Source organism: Rhinatrema bivittatum, chromosome 3 (genome assembly GCF_901001135.1).
Source record: "Rhinatrema bivittatum chromosome 3, aRhiBiv1.1, whole genome shotgun sequence".
Lineage (NCBI taxonomy): Eukaryota > Metazoa > Chordata > Amphibia > Gymnophiona > Rhinatrematidae > Rhinatrema > Rhinatrema bivittatum.
Window position 1 is genome coordinate 549,026,922 of NC_042617.1, and position 17,715 is coordinate 549,044,636.

General features: G+C 46.1%; 1 protein-coding gene across 1 annotated transcript in view; it reads left to right on the forward strand.

Annotated features, from left to right (window-relative positions):
* Positions 1–17,715, forward strand: part of FAM184A (family with sequence similarity 184 member A) — a 474,419-nt gene that overhangs the window by 81,035 nt on the left and 375,669 nt on the right. Inside the window, 1 exon segment of the mRNA XM_029596418.1 lies at positions 10,516–10,651. Within this exon segment, the coding sequence (XP_029452278.1) occupies positions 10,516–10,651 (136 nt within the window).

Here is a 17,715-nt window from a genome sequence, read left to right on the forward strand (position 1 = left end):
GTACCTATAACCATCTACTTTTGCCTGGTGGAATAATCAACCTTACAGCTATCATCTAGTGAGTAATCTAATTCTCAGTCTGTCTCATCTACAGCTTTGCCATGCTGGGAAACCTACACTTGGATCTCCCTATACCATCTTGGTGAGATGGGTTCCCTCTGCCGATGGTCCCTGGACTGCTACCTCTGGATCACCTCACTACTGCCACCTCTGGTGGTGTACATCAGCTGTACAATAAAAGACAAAACTCTGTGTTTGTGCGTCCTGAGTCTAGCCCGGTACTGTGGCTCCCCACGGGGCTCCTCCCTATGGGCGTGGTCATCTTCCACAGTACCCAAGAATCCACTCAAATACCTCAAAACCATAACAATTACCTTCTACTCCCTGCTATACCTGTTAGAAGCTGGCTTGAAAACCAACTCTGTTAGTTCATCTGAATGCAATTGGTGCATACCACCATGGTGTATATGGAATGCCCATCTCTGTACAGCTTATAGTTGTACGTTTCATGTGGGACCTGCTTCAACTGAAGTTGCCTGTTGTGCCTTGGGACCTCAGGTGGTAACTCAGCTAATGAAAGCTCCTTTTGAACCGCTGTGCACTTGTGACATGACGTACTTGAATTGGAAGGTCATATTTCTGGTGGTGGTCACCTCAGCGTGCAGGGTCAGCAAGCTCCAGGCCACAGTGACTTTATCCACCTTACATGAAGTTTTATTATGACAGGGTGGTCTTGTGCATGCACCCTAAGTTCCTGCCTAAGGTGGTGACAGATTTCCATCTTAATCAGTCCATCGTCCTGCCAACATTCTTTGAGGCCCCATTCACACCAAGGCTAATGAGGCCTGCACAGTTTGGACTTCAAGCAAGCCTTAGCCTTCTATCTAGACTGGACAGCAGCCCATTGACAGTCCACCCAACTTCTTGTTTCTTTTAATAGAAATAGATTGGGCATTGCCGTTGCCAAATAGAATCTGCTAGCCAGTTCGAAATTGTCTATATCCTGTTATGCCCAGGTGAGACTGCCTCGTGGGGGTCATGTCGAGGCTCATTCTGTCTGAGCCATGCCAGTGTTGGTGGCCCATCATGAGTTGCTCCCATGGAGATCTGCAAAGCTACAACATGGATTTCTCTCCACATATTCACATCTCACTATTGTTGGATAGGGATGTCTGACGAGATGATAGAATTGGCAAATCTGTTTGAGGTATAGAACCCAATTCTTTTCCACATAGCCTGAACCCAAACATGCCCTATCTCCCCCTCTTGTTATCAACACCACTATTGTGCCTATTGGCACCTGGTTGGATATTCGTTCATTCCCTTTTTATGTTGGGAGACAGCCTGTAGCTAAGGATTCACCCATGTGTGTGGACTACCATCCTGCTTGTCCTCGGAGAAAGCAGAGTTGCTTACCTGTAACTGGTGTTCTCGGACAGCAGGATCTTAGTCCTCACAAAACCCGCCCACCACTGCACAGAATTGGGTTTCTCTTGTTTTTTGATTTATATCTAATTTTGTTATGAAACTGAAGAGGGACCTCACATGGATGCATGGTATAGGGCATGCTGGGTATGCTCAGTGAGCCAAGTCAAAGTTCTAGAAACTTTAACATAAATTTTCCCTGTCAGGGCTCACTCTGATGTCACCCATGTGTTGAGGACTAGCATCCAGCTGTTCTCCTCAAACACCTGTTACAGGTAAGCAACTTGGCTTTTTCCCTACATGTGTTTGTAAAAGAAGGACTATCAGTAAAGATAAGCTTTGCTGTACCAACTGAACATAAGAAAATGCCATACTGGGTCAGACCAAGGGTCCATCAAGCCCAGCATCCTGTTTCCAACAGTGGCCAATCCAGGCCATAAGAACCTGGCAAGTACCCAAAAACTAAGTCTATTCCATGTTATCCCAGGACAAGCAGGATGCTAGTCCTCACATATGGGTGACATCAGTAATGAGCCCTATGTACGGAAAAACTTCTCTCAAAGTTTCTATGAAACTTTTGAGTGGCACCAGAGTGCCTACTGAGCATGCCCAGCATGCCATGATATTCCCTGCCACAGGGGTCTCCCTTCAGTCTTCTTTTTTCCACGGAGCCGTTAGCCTCTCGGTTAGTTGGAGTCCTGTGGAGATTTCTCCACAAATTCAAACTTTCAAAAAAAGTTAGAAAAACTTCAGCCGCAAGGGTCTCCCTTTAGAATACAATCGCGGTAAGTTTTTCATTACTTCACGGTTCCGTTCCAAATTTTTGACCGTTTTTTCCTGGTCCTCGGTCGTCGACGGCTGTCCGACCTAAAAATGGCTTCGATACCAGGGCGATCCTCGCAGATACCGGTGCAGGGAACCGTACCTCCTCAGGGCTCTGAGGTACCGGCATCGCCACTACCGCCTCCCCCCATGGCTGTTCTGATCTCACCATCCATGCAGGCGGAACTTGACGTTTATATTCGTCAAGCAGTATGAGACGCATTCCTCGAAGTGATAGTGAGGCCACAACCATAGACACCAGCGATGCCATCGACACCGATTCCAGTACTGACGGATATTTTGCCCTCGCTACTGATGTCACCAGCCATTCCGGCACCGATGCCATCGATGCCGATTCCAGCACCGATGAAACCATCGATGCCGATTCCAGAGGGCTCTATCTTTCAACCTCTGATGGAAAAGTTGGACACCCCAATCCAGGCTGTATCCAAGAAGCCTCAAGAGACAGATGAAGGCACGATTCCAGAACCAATACCTGGTCCCTCTGGTATTGTTCCACCTTGGAGGCCACAATCTCCAGGGTTTACTTCCATTCCATCGATGCCTTTCAGACCATCAGGTCATCCCAGAGACACTGGAACTGATTCTGACACAGATGTCTCTACAGACGAGGAAATGTTATCTCAGCCTTCATCTCCAGAATATCTCTCTTTCTCCAATTTTGTAATAGACATGTCGGAGACTATACCTTTTCAACTTCTCTCTGAAATTGACTCTAGACAGAAAACATTAGAGGTGCTACAGTTTGTAGATCCACCCAAGGAAATACTGGCTGTACCAGTACATGAGGTGCTGCAGGAGCTCATGTACAGATTGTGGGAGCATCCGGGATCAGTAGCATCAGTTAATAAACGAGCAGATGCTACATACCTCGTCCAGCCAATCCCTGGATTTCAGAAATCTCAACTACCTCACCAGTCGGTGGTAGTTGAGTCAGCCCAGAAAAAGGCAAAGACTCAAGACACATGCTTCCACACCACCAGGAAAGGAAAGTCTATTCCTGGATAGTCTAGGCAGAAAAATCTTTCAAGGAGCTATGTTGGTTTCAAGAATAAATGCTTACCAGTTATTCATGAACCAATATCAACGTAACCTCTGGAAGCAGGTCGAAGGCCTTACTCATGATCTCCCAGAACAATACCAAGAAGTATTCTCACAACTCGTGCATAAGGGCCTAGAAGCAGGCAAGCACGAAGTCGGGGCTACATACGACAGCTTTGAAACTGCTTCTCGACTGTCAGCCTCAGGAATTACGGCTCGTAGATGGGCTTGGCTGAAGGCTTCTGATTTAAGACCAGAGGTACAAGAGAGATTAGCCGACCTTCCTTGTTCGGGTGATAACCTGTTTGGAGATAAGGTTAAGGAAGCAGTGGCCACCATAAAGGACCACACTGAGACTCTCCAGCAACTTTCACTAATCCCTCAAGAGACACAACCACCTTCTAGGAGGATCCCTAGAAGGGATATCAGGAGACCTTACTACCGCCAACGACGCTACTACCCCCCAACAAGCCGGCCAAGACAATCTCGTCCAATTCGGCGTCCTCAGTCTCGGCAAAGGCCTGCTAGGCCTCAACCACCTGCTCAGACTGCATCAACATCAGGGTTTTGAAATACAACCAGAGAGCAGAAGCCCTTTTCACAATCCACTTCCAGAATTACCAGTGGGAGGTCGCATAACCTATTTTCATCATACCTGGACCTCCATAACTACAGACCAATGGGTGCTTTCCATTACAGCTCAAGGGTACCGATCGGATTTTCTCACTGTACCAAAAGAAACTTCACCAATCATATCTTGGACAGTGAACCACCACTCCAAAATCCTAAAAACAGAATTATCCACCCTTCTGAGAGCCAGGGCCATAGAACAGGTTCCCAGGCCTCAGCAGGGCAGAGGATTCTACTCCCACTATTTCCTCATTCCAAAGAAAACCGGAGGCCTAGTCCAATCCTGGATCTCAGACATCTCAACAAATTTCTCAAAAAAGAAAAATTCAGGATGGTATCGTTAGGCACCATGCTACTTCTTCTTCAAAAAGGGGATTGGCTCTGCTCTCTGGATCTTCAAGACGCCTACGCTCACATTCCCATCTTTCCTCCTCATCACCAGTACTTACGATTTCTGGTCGAAGGACAACACTTTCAATACAGAGTGCTCCCATTCGGCCTAGCCTCAGCACCTTGAGTGTTCACAAAGTCTCTGGCAGTAGCGGTGGCACATCTTCACAAACAAAAGGTGCATGTATTCCCTTATCTGGACGATTGGCTCATCAGGAGTCAAACAAAAGAAGGAGCTCTCAATTCAATCAAGCTCACAGTCAACTTACTTCACTCCTTGGGATTTCTAATCAACTACCAGAAATCCCATTTCACACCATCTCACCTGTTACAATTCATAGGTGCAGATCTAAACACCATCATAGCAAAAGCTTTTCTTCCAAGAGACCGTGCTCAAACACTCGTTCTCCTGGCACACTCTTTCTGAACTCAATCTCAAGTTACAGCTCATCAGTGCCTCACCCTACTCTGTCACATGGCCTCCACAGTTCACGTCACTCCCATGGCCAGACTGACCATGCGACTAATGCAATGGACACTCAAAACTCGGTGGATTCAAGCCATTCAACCATGGTCCACTCACATTCAGATAACGCGTTCCTCCCTCCTCTGGTGGACGTCAATGAACAACTTGCTCAAAGATCTACCTTTCCAGCAACCAGTTCCACAAGTGACTTTAACTACAGATGTGTCCACCTTAGGCTGGGGAGCACACATTGGTCATCTGAAGACACAAGGGACGTGGACAAAACTCGAAGCCTCTTTTCAAATAAACTTCCTAGAGCTTCGAGCTATACGTTATGCGCTGCATGCGTTCAAGGACTGCCTTTCACACAAGACTGTGCTGATTCAAACGGACAACACAGTAGCCATGTGGTACATCAACAAACAAGGGGGAACAGGTTCCTACCTCCTTTGCCAAGAAGCAGCTCAGATTTGGGACTGGGCTCTAGCACACTCCATTCTTCTACGAGCCACTTACCTGGCAGGCATCCGCAACATAATAGCCGATCGCCTCAGTCGTCGGTTCCAGCCACACGAGTGGTCCTTGGATCCAACGACAGCAACCAAGATCTTCCAACGCTGGGGTCAACCAACAATAGATCTCTTTGCATCCCATCTGAACTACAAAGTGAACAATTACTGCTCCCTGTTCCTTGGAAGGCTGTTCTCCTGTTGTGACGCCTTTGCTCGCCATTGGAACTCATGCCTGTTATACGCGTATCCACCTATACCACTCATAACCAAAACTCTAGTAAAGCTACAACAGGACAAAGGGACCATGATACTCATAGCCCCATACTGGCCTCGACAAGTATGGTTTCCCACACTGCTAGACTTCTCAGTCAGGGATCCAATTCGTCTGGGAGTAGCTCCTAATCTCATAACTCAGGATCAGGGTCGGTTGCCCCATCCCAACCTTCAGTTCCTATCCCTGACGGCATGGATGTTGAAAGCTTGATCTTACAACCACTCAACCTTCCAACCACTATATCTCAAGTGCTGATAGCTTCACGTAAACCTTCCACTAGAAAGAATTATTCCTACAAATGGAAACTGTTTACTTTGTGGTGCACTCAGAAATCTATAGATCCTTTCACTTGCCCCACTACCTCACTACTAGACTACCTATACCATCTTTCAGACTCTGGTCTTAGGACTTCATCTGTAAGAGTACATTTGAGTGCAATCTCAGCTTATCATAACAAGCTGGGAGACTCATCTATCTCTACACAGCCTCTCGTCAGTAAATTTATGAAAGGCTTAACTCACCTTAAACCTCCACTTCATTCCCCAAGCATACAATGGGACCTGAACGTAGTATTAACCAGGCTCATGTGTTCCCCATTCGAACCCATAGATACCGTGACCTTAAATATCTTACATGGAAAACTGTATTCCTCATAGCCATTACATCAGCTAGAAGTGTCAGTGAACTTCAAGCTCTTGTCACATACAAACCTTTACAAAGTTCCTACATGACAGGGTGGTCCTTCGTACTCATCCTAAATTCCTTCAAAAAGTAGTCACGGAATTCCACCTCAATCAATCTATAGTTTTACCAACATTGTTTCCAAGGCCTCACTCTCTCACCAGGGAGAAAGAGCCTTACATACCTTGAACTGTAAACGTGCGCTATCTTTCTACTTAAACCGCACTACACTCCAAAGGAAATCCAGTCAACTATTTGTATCCTATGATCCAAACAAACCAGGTAAACCAGTGGGTAAACATACTTTGTCAAACTGGCTAGCAGATTGCATACAATTTTGTTATGAGAAAGCAGGCCTTACTCTTCAAGGGCGAGTAAAAGCACATTCAGTCAGAGCGATGTCAACCTCAGTAGCACACCTTCGCTCTGTACCTGTTCTGGACATTTGTAAAGCAGCAACATGGAGTTCTCTTCACACTTTTGCAGCTCACTATTGTTTAGACAAAGAAGGAAGACAAGATTCAGCATATGGACAAATCTGTCTTAAAGAACTTTTTCCAGTGTAACCCCAACTCCTTCTACATCCAACCTGCTGTGATCTTCAGCTGATTCATTTCAACAACAATACTTCACTGTTGCTTCACCACAAAATGACTCAGCCTCTAGCTTGCTAATCACCCATATGTGAGGACTAGCATCCTGCTTGTCCTGGGATAAAGCAAAATTGCTTACCTTGTAATAGGTGTTATCCCAGGACAGCAGGATGTAGTCCTCACGAAACTCACCCGCCACCCCGCGGAGTTGGGTCCAGTATGTTTTATTTTATTTTTGGCTAACGCTAATTGCTACAAAACAGACTGAAGGGAGACCCCCTGTGGCAGGGAATATCATGGCATGCTGGGCATGCTCAGTAGGCACTCTGGTGCCACTCAAAAGTTTCATAGAAACTTTGAGAGATGTTTTTCTGTACATAGGGCTCCATTACTGATGTCACCCATATGTGAGGACTACATCCTGCTGTCCTGGGATAACACCTATTACAAGGTAAGCAATTTTGCTTTACCATTCTAATGGCAGTGGCTATTCTCTAATTGGAACTGAGTGTTCTTTTGCCTCACAGGAAAAGCTACCTTAAGGGACCAGCCAGTCTTTCTTGGGTGGGCTAGTCAACAGTAAAAAATTATTTTGTTAAAATGTGAAGGGAGGTTTTGGGCCCCTCAGAAGGTCTTACTCCCCTGGGGTCTACCTTTAATTCAAGGAGAAAGAAGATTGAGGCAGATAGCGTCCTGAAAAGTTTGGAGTACGGGGGCTTGAATTGGTGTCTGCTCTGACGTTCAGGACTGGAGTCTTAGCCTTTAGATCAGCCCTCACCTGAGATGAACAGTAGCAGTAAGAGAGGACAGGCTTAGAGAGCCCTGGAGGCCACACCCCTGGTCAATAGGGATTAGTTTGGGTTCGACTAAAAGGAGTTGTTGGAAACAGGAAGCTGTTTGTTGCAACCCTAAGGCTGATTGTTCTCTTGATATAGAACCTACTACTTTTTTGAAGGTTTAATTTACTTTTGATTCCAGTTCCTGGCCTGCAAGTCAAGCTTATTATACAAGCCTACCTCTTTGTGAACTTGTTACTAATTCCAGCTTTTGGCCTGTGAAGCTAGCTTCAGAGTTTAAACTTCTTTTATGTGAACTATTCCTAACACTAGTTCTTGGCCACCACTGCAGCTTGCTATTCAAGCCCGCTACTGTTCCTGTGTGTAACCCGACTTTCTCCAGCCTTATCTAGGCCCAGTCTGAGTGCCCATCATCCCTACTCACTGTCTGTGAGTATAGAGGGTGGGAACATGTCAAAGGGTGAGGATTCCTCTGTTATTAGGATGTTATGAGAAATATGTTCTTCTTTCATAATCTCCTAGGTTGTTTCTGTTCTCTGGATATTGCATGCCAAAGTTCACAAGTTGACTGAGGGTGACCTTATCCTCATGGGGGCTAGGAAGCTGTCTAAGGCTGTTCTTCTCTCAAGTCAGCAGAGTGTGTGGTTTTGTTGAAATGGGGTCTCAAAGGGAGTAAGACATGGAAAAAGCTCCATCTTCTTCTGACAGAGGACAGGCAAGATTTGTTTTGAATTCCATGGCTTGATGCCTTGATTTTGGCCATGACCCGAAAGACAACTCTTCCAGTTGAGAAGGGCACGGCCCATAATGATCCTCAGGATAAAAAGATTATATTCCTCTTAAAGCAGTCCTTTTTTTTTTTTTTTTTTTTTTTTTTTCCTGTGGCCTTTGCTCTTCATTTGTTACATGGCTTCTGCTTTATTGTACTGAGTGCAACAGTACCCAGAAAGTCTTGAGGTGGTATGGTAAGAATCTGGCGTGAGCTTTTTTGCAGATATGTATGACATTAGGCTTTCTGCTCATTTGGTGGTATCTGTCTTCTTTGTGGCAGTTTCTTTGATGGCAATGTAATTGGGCTGCAGATACAGCATCTAAGGCCTGTCTCAGCAGGCTTCCTTTTACAGAAAAGTTATTGTTCAGGAAGGATCTGGGAGAATCTGAGAAGCTCCCACAGAGCAGAGTCCATTTGACCTCCCTGGTTGCCCTAAATCATGGTCACTTCAGGCTTTCCAGGAGATAGAGACCAGGAGGTCAACAAATTCTACATCCAGCAGAAAGAATTGGGCTCCATTGGAAGCCATGCTTTAATCCAGCCATGGCCAAAGGACAAGCTTGTTTATGCTTCTCAGAAAACTGCCTATGAGAGGCCAAGGAGAAAAAAAAAAACCAGAGTATTGCCTGTTAATAGTCACCCTGGTGGCTCTGAATTGGCCAAAAAGATCATAGAGGCAGATATTTTATGAAGTTTAAAATGGTTATTATCCCCTATTTAATATTCTTGCTCTGGCCATTGCCATAACTGTCCTGGCCAAGGTCCATGAATCAGGGATCCTTATGGATAAGTTCTTGGAGGAGATGGCTATTAATCAATTATACTTAGGGAATAGCCACTGCTATTAATTGCATCAGTAGCATGGGTTCTTCTTAGTGTTTGGGTAATTGCCAGGTTCATGTGCCTGGTTTTTGGCCTCTGTTGGAAACAGATGCTGGGCTTGATGGACCCTTGGTCTGTCCCAGCATGGCAATTTCTTATGTTATGTTCTTAACCATGCATGGCTCCTGAATTCAGCCACTAGGTGTCACCCTTAAGTAATGACCATGACTCCCCCCACTTTCTGGAGGCTGTGAACATTACCGCCACAGCATCCCCAGCTGAACAGGGAAGAAGATGATTGCACTCTAACTGGGGACCTTCTACCACTGGGCGAGCTCCGAAGATTGTATTCTAATAGTTGTGCAAGCCAGCCATATTTCTTTTTCAGCAGGGAAAAGGAGTAATATTGTTAGTACTGGATGGCACTATTTTTAGCCTAGAACAACATTTACAACTGTATTTTATAGTACATACAGAGGGTTTGCTTTGTCAAGCAAATGTCTGATGTATTTGAAATATATTTATACACAGGATATGAAAATTTCTCCAGAATATATTTGCCACGGATGAAATGTACTGTTGCTGCCACTTAACTTTAATGATTTTTGTGTTGGGAGTGGCAGGAATACATAGTTAGTATTTCTTCACTGCTGAGTGTATATACCCTCACCTCACCCCTATGTAGCTCTTTTTGCAGTCCTTTTTCCTCCTCCAGTCCCCATCTTCTCACTGTTCTTATCTTCTCTCTACCTTCTCCCATAGCCTTCTTACTCTCCTCCTGTACCACCCTACCTTCCAGCTCTGCCTCTTGCTGTCTTCTCACCTTCCTCCCAAATCCTGATCTTGACCAAACATGCAGCAGCCTCCTGCCAAAGCCCCATAATAAGTAAATGTTGCATTCAAAGGATATGTTTCATGATTAGTTTGCTTCTGTCCCTACTATAGAAATGTGAACAAAAAGTATATCCTCTTTCAAGATACAATATAAGCTGTTGCAGACATATGAACTCCTGATCTTGAGTATTTGAGTCTGGTCAAAGTATCTGTGTTTTTCCTTGACTGTTAGATATTTCAAATGACTGCATTATTATATATATTTTTCATTGTCACCTAGGCCATGTTCCAGAATCTAAAGAAATGGCTTGATATGTAATATTGTGTTTTTGATAAACTAAGCATTTTATGATGGATTAGAAATTTAAAAGTATATATACTGATCAGTTGTTTAGCAGCATTTAGGACTAATGTTCATGAATTTCGTTTGCTTAGGTTCTTCAGAAACAACTGGAAGATGTCAAACAAGAGGAAGCATGTTTGCAGAGCAAGCACAAGGAGATGGAAAGTGAGCTAGCAGCTGCTAGAGACCGTCTACAGCAGCAGGCCACGGAACTTGTTCTCAAAGCCAGTATGTCTGTCCAGGGCTATGCATGTATAAATTAGTTTATATAGCATCGCCCAGTATCCCAACATTCTTGACAGTTTCATCCTGCAAAATTATATGGTAGGCGTAGTTGCCTCTGCAGTAGGAAGTCAAGTTTCAAAAAATGAGAGATAAGGGCCAATATACAAAGAGTTGAAATGAATAACCGATTTAGAAAGAGTTGGTGGAAAAACAAAGTTTGAGCTTTTGTCCCAGTAGTTCTCCTGGCTTCATAAAAGATTTGTCAATATTAAGATTTTGTTTGTTTCATATTTAAGCAATCATACCTTTTGACTAGGGATTTTACAACAGTGCCTGAACAGTGTCAGGTAATCAGGAAATGGTTATGTGGTGACCTTTCCACAGTCATTAAATGCTCCCTTATGCTTACTGGCAGTTGAGATTCTTGATTTTTATTTTTCAAATGATATCAAATATAGAAAAAATTAGTGTTCATTTGGCATACCCAGAATGTCTGAAATACAGAATAGATATTTAAACATACATATATAATGCTAGAATAATTACCTGTTTTCTGCAGAGGTATATGTGTTTGCCTGTGGTGTATTGTGTGGTAGTTTGAAAAGCCATTCTCTGTGGACAAGAAGGAACAATAACATCCACACAAGCAAGTGTTGTCATCCGATGGTGCAATGTCAAAGCACATTATCTATAGCTCAGAAAACCAAAGATCTCGATAGATTTGCAAAACTATGACATGAAATTCAGTACATGCATTCATATTCCATTGCTGTTTAGATATAGGTTCCCATTGTGATAGCAAATTTGGGCAGTCCATTCTCCAGGACCTATTTGAGGATTAGAGTTAAACTCCGGTGCCCATCTAGGGCCCACTTTTATGATTTAGTCATTTCCTATAAAAAGATAGGGTGGAGGTAAAAAGGAAATAAAATCTCTCAAAAAATAATTTGCTGCTCTGTTTGTAGAATTGACTGTTCTTAATGTTGGTAAGGAGTCCTTGCGCATGTGATGGGTGATTCACTTGTTTTCAGAGAAGTGGAGTTGCTTACCTGTAACAGATATTCTCACAGGACAAGCAGGATGGTAGTCCTCACATATGGGTGACATCACAGGATGGAGCCCAATCACGGAACACTTCTTTCAAAGTTTCCAGAACTTTGACTGGCCCCTACTGGGCATGGCACTAATCCTGCAGCCAGCAAGGGTCCCCCTTCAGTCTTCTTTTTTCCGCGCAGCAGTAGCCTCGCGGTAAAGGAGCTCTGCAGAGATTACGGACAGGAATTTCCCTCACGGAATTACTAAAATATAATTTGCCCCACAGGGGTCTCTCCTTTAACTTCAAGCCGCGGTACTCCGGTAAGTTTTTACCCGTTTTCCATCGATTACCATTGAGTTTGGCCCTCACGGCCTACTGGCCGTCGACCGTACCACGGCTCAATTTTGCCATGGCGTCTGTGCCCGGACTGTAATCGCACCATGTCTAATCACAGACCCTCAAAGTCTGTGTAATGTGTCTTGGACGAGAGCACGATGTCCTAACCTGCACCAAATGTGCCTTAATGACACCAAAAGGTCACAAGGCCAGAATGGAGAAGATGGAGCTTCTCTTCCATGCTCAAACCCCGACTCCGTCCAGTGCATCGATGTTGTCAGAACCGGCACCATCAACTTCACGCCAGTATCGACCACCAGCCAGTGACCGTCCGGCATCGACAACATCTCGGCCTTTGACACCTTCTACTCCCCCTCAGGACCAAGGGGATCGCAGAGAGAAACATCACCATCGACACTGTCCAAGCCGCCATCAAAAAATCCCCATCCAGAAAAGGCACTGACCTTTTCAACCACCTGGTCACAGAGGCAACCCTCACCGGACAGGGGATCGGGAGCCGCGACTCCGCCTTTAACGGTGGTCCCTCCGGCTTTGCCTCTGCCTCCTTCTGTTCCGGAGCCGGGGCTGCTTGCTCCAGGTCTCCGAGAAGAACTGGACCGGATGGTTCAGGAGGCCATCGACAAGGCGATGCAACGACTTCAGGTTCCTCCGGTACGGACACCGGTACAGATTGTGGAACAGAGCACAGACCCGATTCTAGCAGTATTGGCACCGCTGCTATCCAGGATGGAAGCGTTCATTGCCGCTTTTCCACCGATGGACCCTGGGTCACCAATGGCTCTGGTGCCCTCTCCACTTACTCTGTCATTGGGAGGAGAAACACCGTTCCGCATCCCTCCATCTGGAGTCCTGCCTCGGCCATCGATGCCGATACGTTCCTCACCACCGATCCAACCATCGGTGCCGATATGTCCGGCGCCACCGAGCCATCCATCGATGCCTGCGCCGATGCCTTCATCGGTGCCTCTGATAATTCCTCAGATTCCTTCGGAGCCTAGACCAGGACCTTCAGGTATCCCACCACCCCGTCCCCCTCTAGTTCCTAGAGGGACAGGTGCTGATCCTTATGGTACCTGGACTGATTCCTCACCAGACACCGATTTACCTTCACCACCTTCACCCACTGAAAGTAGGAAGCGTTCTCCTCCGGAGGACCTCTCTTTTTATAAATTTTGTGAAGGAAATGTCTGAATTGGTTCCCTTCCAATTAGAGACTGAACAGGATGACAGACATCAGATGATGGAGATGCTCCCAAGGAAATAACCTCCATCCCTATCTACCAGGTTCTTCTGGACCTTCTCAAGAAGAACTGGGAACATCCTGGCTCCATTGCTTCAGTGCACAGAAAGGCTGACACTATTTATTTGGTGCAGTCAGCTCCAGTCTTTCAGAAAACTCATTTGGATCACCAATCTGTAGTTGTTGAATCTGCACAAAAAAGAGCAAAGAGATCAAAGCCTCATACCTCTTTTTCCCCCGGGCAAGGATCAGAAATTTTTAGATGGCATTGGCCGCCGGGTATTCCAAGGCTCAATGCTCATCTCCTGGATTGCCGCCTATCAGCTCTATATGACCCAATATAATAGGGTCATTTTTAAGCAGATACAAGATTTGACAGATACCCTGCCTCAACAATTCCAAGATCAGCTTCAAACCCTAGTCAACAAGGGTTTTGAAGCATGCAAGCATGAGATCAGATCATCTTATGATACCCTAGTGGCTGTGTCAAAGATATCTGCAGCTGCTATTTTGGCAAGAAGATGGGCCTGGCTCAAGTCTTCCGACCTTCGCCCTGAAGAACAAGACAGGCTATCCGACCTGCCCTGTGTGGAGGACAATCTGTTTGGCGAACAGATTCTGCGAACGGTGGCGGAACTTAAGGACCATCATGAGACCCTAAGACAGCTCTCTGATGCCTGCTCACTATTCTTCTAAACAGCCCTTCAGAAAGGACTCTAAAAAGTCATTCTTTCGCCCGAAGAAGTCCTACCTGCCACCAACCAGATCCCGTGCCATGAGACCTTTTCAAAAAGCACAGTCTTGTCAACCACGTAAACAAAAGCCATAAGCAGCTCCTCAACCAGGGCCTGCTTCAGGTTTTTTATTTCCACCTAGAGAGCAGCAGCCAGATTCCACTGCCTCACATACCAGTGGGAGGTCGATTGAGTGCCATATGTTGTGGAAGTGGCACAATCACCTCAGACCAATGGGTACTGGCGATTAATTGCTCAGGGTTACCATCTGAACTTTCTCTCCATGCCACCAGACTCCCCACCTCTACCGATGTGGAGAACATCCGATCAGTCCATCCTTCTGGATCAAGAGGTTTCCCTCCTTCTCCAGTCCAAGGCAATAGAACCCATACCCTACTCTCAGCACGGCCTAGGGTTCTATTCCCAGAACTTTCTAATCCCCAAAAAATCAGGAGGCGTTCATCCTATCCTGGACCTATGGGCCCTCAACAAGTACCTCCAGCGAGAGAAGTTCAAGATGGTTAACCTTAGGCTCGCTTCTTTCTCTTCTACAAAGAGGAGAGTGGCTCTGCTCTCTGGACCTCCAGGATGCATACACTCATTGCGATAACGCCATCTCATCGCAAATACCTGAGGTTTCTAGTAGGCCCCAAGCACTATCAATACCGAATGCTTCCATTCGGCCTATCATGTGCGCCACGAGTCTTCACAAAATGCTTCGTAGTAGTTGCAGCCTTCCTCAGGGCCCAAGGTGTTCACGTCTACCCCTACCTAGACGACTGGTTAATCAGGGCTTCCACTCAGCAAGCTGCTCTGTCGTCCCTCAATCTAACCTTACACACTCTAATTTCTTTAGGATTTCTCATCAACTACGACAAATCCTACTTAGTCCCATCTCAAACCTTGTCGTTCATTGGGGCAGACTTGGATACCTTTCAGGCAAAGGCTTTTCTGCCTCTACAACGAGCTCTCACTCTCGTGTCTCGTGCACACCAGCTGCAGTCTCAGTGCTCCGCGACTGCATGCCACTTTCTCATCCTCCTGGGACACATGGCATCCTCAGTTCAGGTCACACCAATGGCCCGTTTGGCCATGAGTTATGCAGTGGACTCTACGGTCTCAATGGACTCAAAGCATTCAGCCCCTGTCGACCATTGTCCACGTAACCGACTCACTCAGTCTCTTGCCTGGTGGAAAAATCAGAACAAACTCCTCCAAGGCTTGCCCTTTCAGGCTCCAGACCCTCCAATAACTCTCACCACCAATGCTTCCAACATCTGCTGGGGAGCCCATGTGGCCAATCTGCAGACACAAGGATCTTGGTCTCCAGAGGAAGCCAAACACCAAATCAATTTCTTGAAGCTTTGAGCAATCATATATGCTCTCAGGGTATTTCAGGATCACCTCTCCAAGTCATCCTGATCCAAACAGACAACCAGGTGGCCATGTGGTACATCAACAAACAGGGAGGGATGGGCTCCTACCTTCTGTGTCAGGAAGCTGCACAGATATGGGCGGATGCCCTCTCCCATTCGATGTACCTCAGGGCCACCTACTTGCCGGGAGTGGACAATGTGTTGGCAGACAAGCTGAGTCACATCTTTCAACCACACGAGTGGTCTCTCAACCCCTCAGTAATGAACTCCATCTTCCAACAATGGGGATATCCTCAGATAGACCTCTTTGCATCTCCTCAAAACTGCAAAGTAGAGAACTCCTGCTCTCTCATTTGCAGCAAACACTCTCAGCCCAGAGACACATTCTCTCTCTCATGGACAACTGGTCTGCTCTATTTTATTTATTTAACACTTTTCTATACCGACCTTCATGGTAATGACCATATCAGATCGGTTTATATCGAACAGGGTAAAAAACTGAAACAGAAATAAACAAATGAACGGAAGCGGCAAAGTTACATTCAACAAGGAGGGTGAACTTGGAGGCTAATCAGCTTTTACATTACACTAAACCTCTGCAGGCCGGGCAGTACTCTCTATGCATTCCCTCCACTTCCTCTTCTCTCGAAGACTCTCGTGAAGTTACATCAGGACAAAAGGGAACCATGATCCTGATAGCACCTCACTGGCCACGCCAAGTGTGGTTTCCAATACTGCAGGATCTCTCCATTCGCAGGCACATTCCCTTAGGAAAGGACCCGTTTCTGATCAGTCAAAATGACGGGTGCCTCTGCCATCCCAATCTTCAAGCCTTGTCACTGACGGCATGGATGTTGAAAGGTTAATCCTGCAGCCACTTAACCTTTCTAAACCAGTTTCCCATGTCTTGATTGCTTCACAGAAGCCTTCCACAAGAAAAGCTTACTCTTACAAATGGAAAAGTTTCACGTCATGGTGCTCTTCTCAGTCCCTTGACCCCTTTTCCTGTCCAATCATGAAGTTTTTGGACTATCTCTGGCATTTATCAGTCAGGTCTAAAGACTTCTTCCATCAGAATGCACGTCAGTGCGGTAGCCTCCTTCCATAAAGGTATCGGGGATGTTCCTATATCAGTACAACCCCTTGTAACACGTTATTTGAAGGGCTTGCTTCTCCTCAAGCCTCCACTGCGTCCTCCGGCCCCTTCTTGGGACCTTAACCTGGTTTTGGGTCGGCTCAAGAAACCACCATTCGAGCCTCTTCATTCTTGTGAACTTCGATATCTCACATGGAAAGTGATTTTTCCTTTTGGCAATCACTTCAGCTTGCAGAGTTAGTGAATTATAGGCCCTAGTTACCTATCCGCCTTACACTAAAATTCTGCAGGCCGGGCAGTACTCCGCACTCACCCTAAATTCTTACCTAAGGTAGTTTCGGCTTTTCACCTCTATCAATCCATCATACTACCTACCTTTTTTCCCAGGCCCCATTCCAATCCAGGAGAGCAGGCTCTGCATACCCTTGACTGTAAACGGGCTCTAGCATTCTATCTAGACCATACAGCTGCCCACAGGAAAAGCACTCAATTGTTCGTCTCTTTCCACCCTAACAAATTAGGGCAGCCTGTGGGTAAGCAGGTTCTTTCCTCCTGGTTGGCAGACTGCATATCCTTTTGCTATCAGCAAGTGGGCATTCCATTTCAAGACCGTGTTAAAGCACACTCTGTGAGGGCCATGGCAACTTCAGTAGCACACCTGTGATCGGTGCCACTTCTTGACATTTGCAGGGCTGCTACCTGGAATTCTCTCCACACCTTTGCAGCCCACTTATGGCTTGGACAAAGCTGGAAGACAAGATTCCATCTTCGGCCAGTCTGTTCTTCGTAACCTGTTTACAACGTGACGTACCAACACCCTTCCACCTGCCCGGTGGGGTTCAGGATGCCCTCTACCAATTTCCACCCCAGTTGTTGTGCCTCTTGCATGCCTCTGGATACATTTGGTGCATGTTTGGACATCCTCAGCTCGGTAGTCACCCATATGTGAGGGCTACCATCCTGCTTGTCCTGTGAGAAAGCAAATGTTGCTTACCTGTAACATGTGTTCTCACAGGACAGCAGGATGTTAGTCCTCACGAAACCCACCCGCCGCCCCGCGGTGTTGGGTTCATAACGTTTTCTTTTATTTTTTGGCACTGCCTGTAGCTTTTAAACAAGACTGAAGGGGGACCCCTACTGGCTGCAGGGTTAGTGCCATGCTGGGCATGCCCAGTAGGGGCCAGTCAAAGTTCTGGAAACTTTGACAAAAGTGTTCCGTGATTGGGCT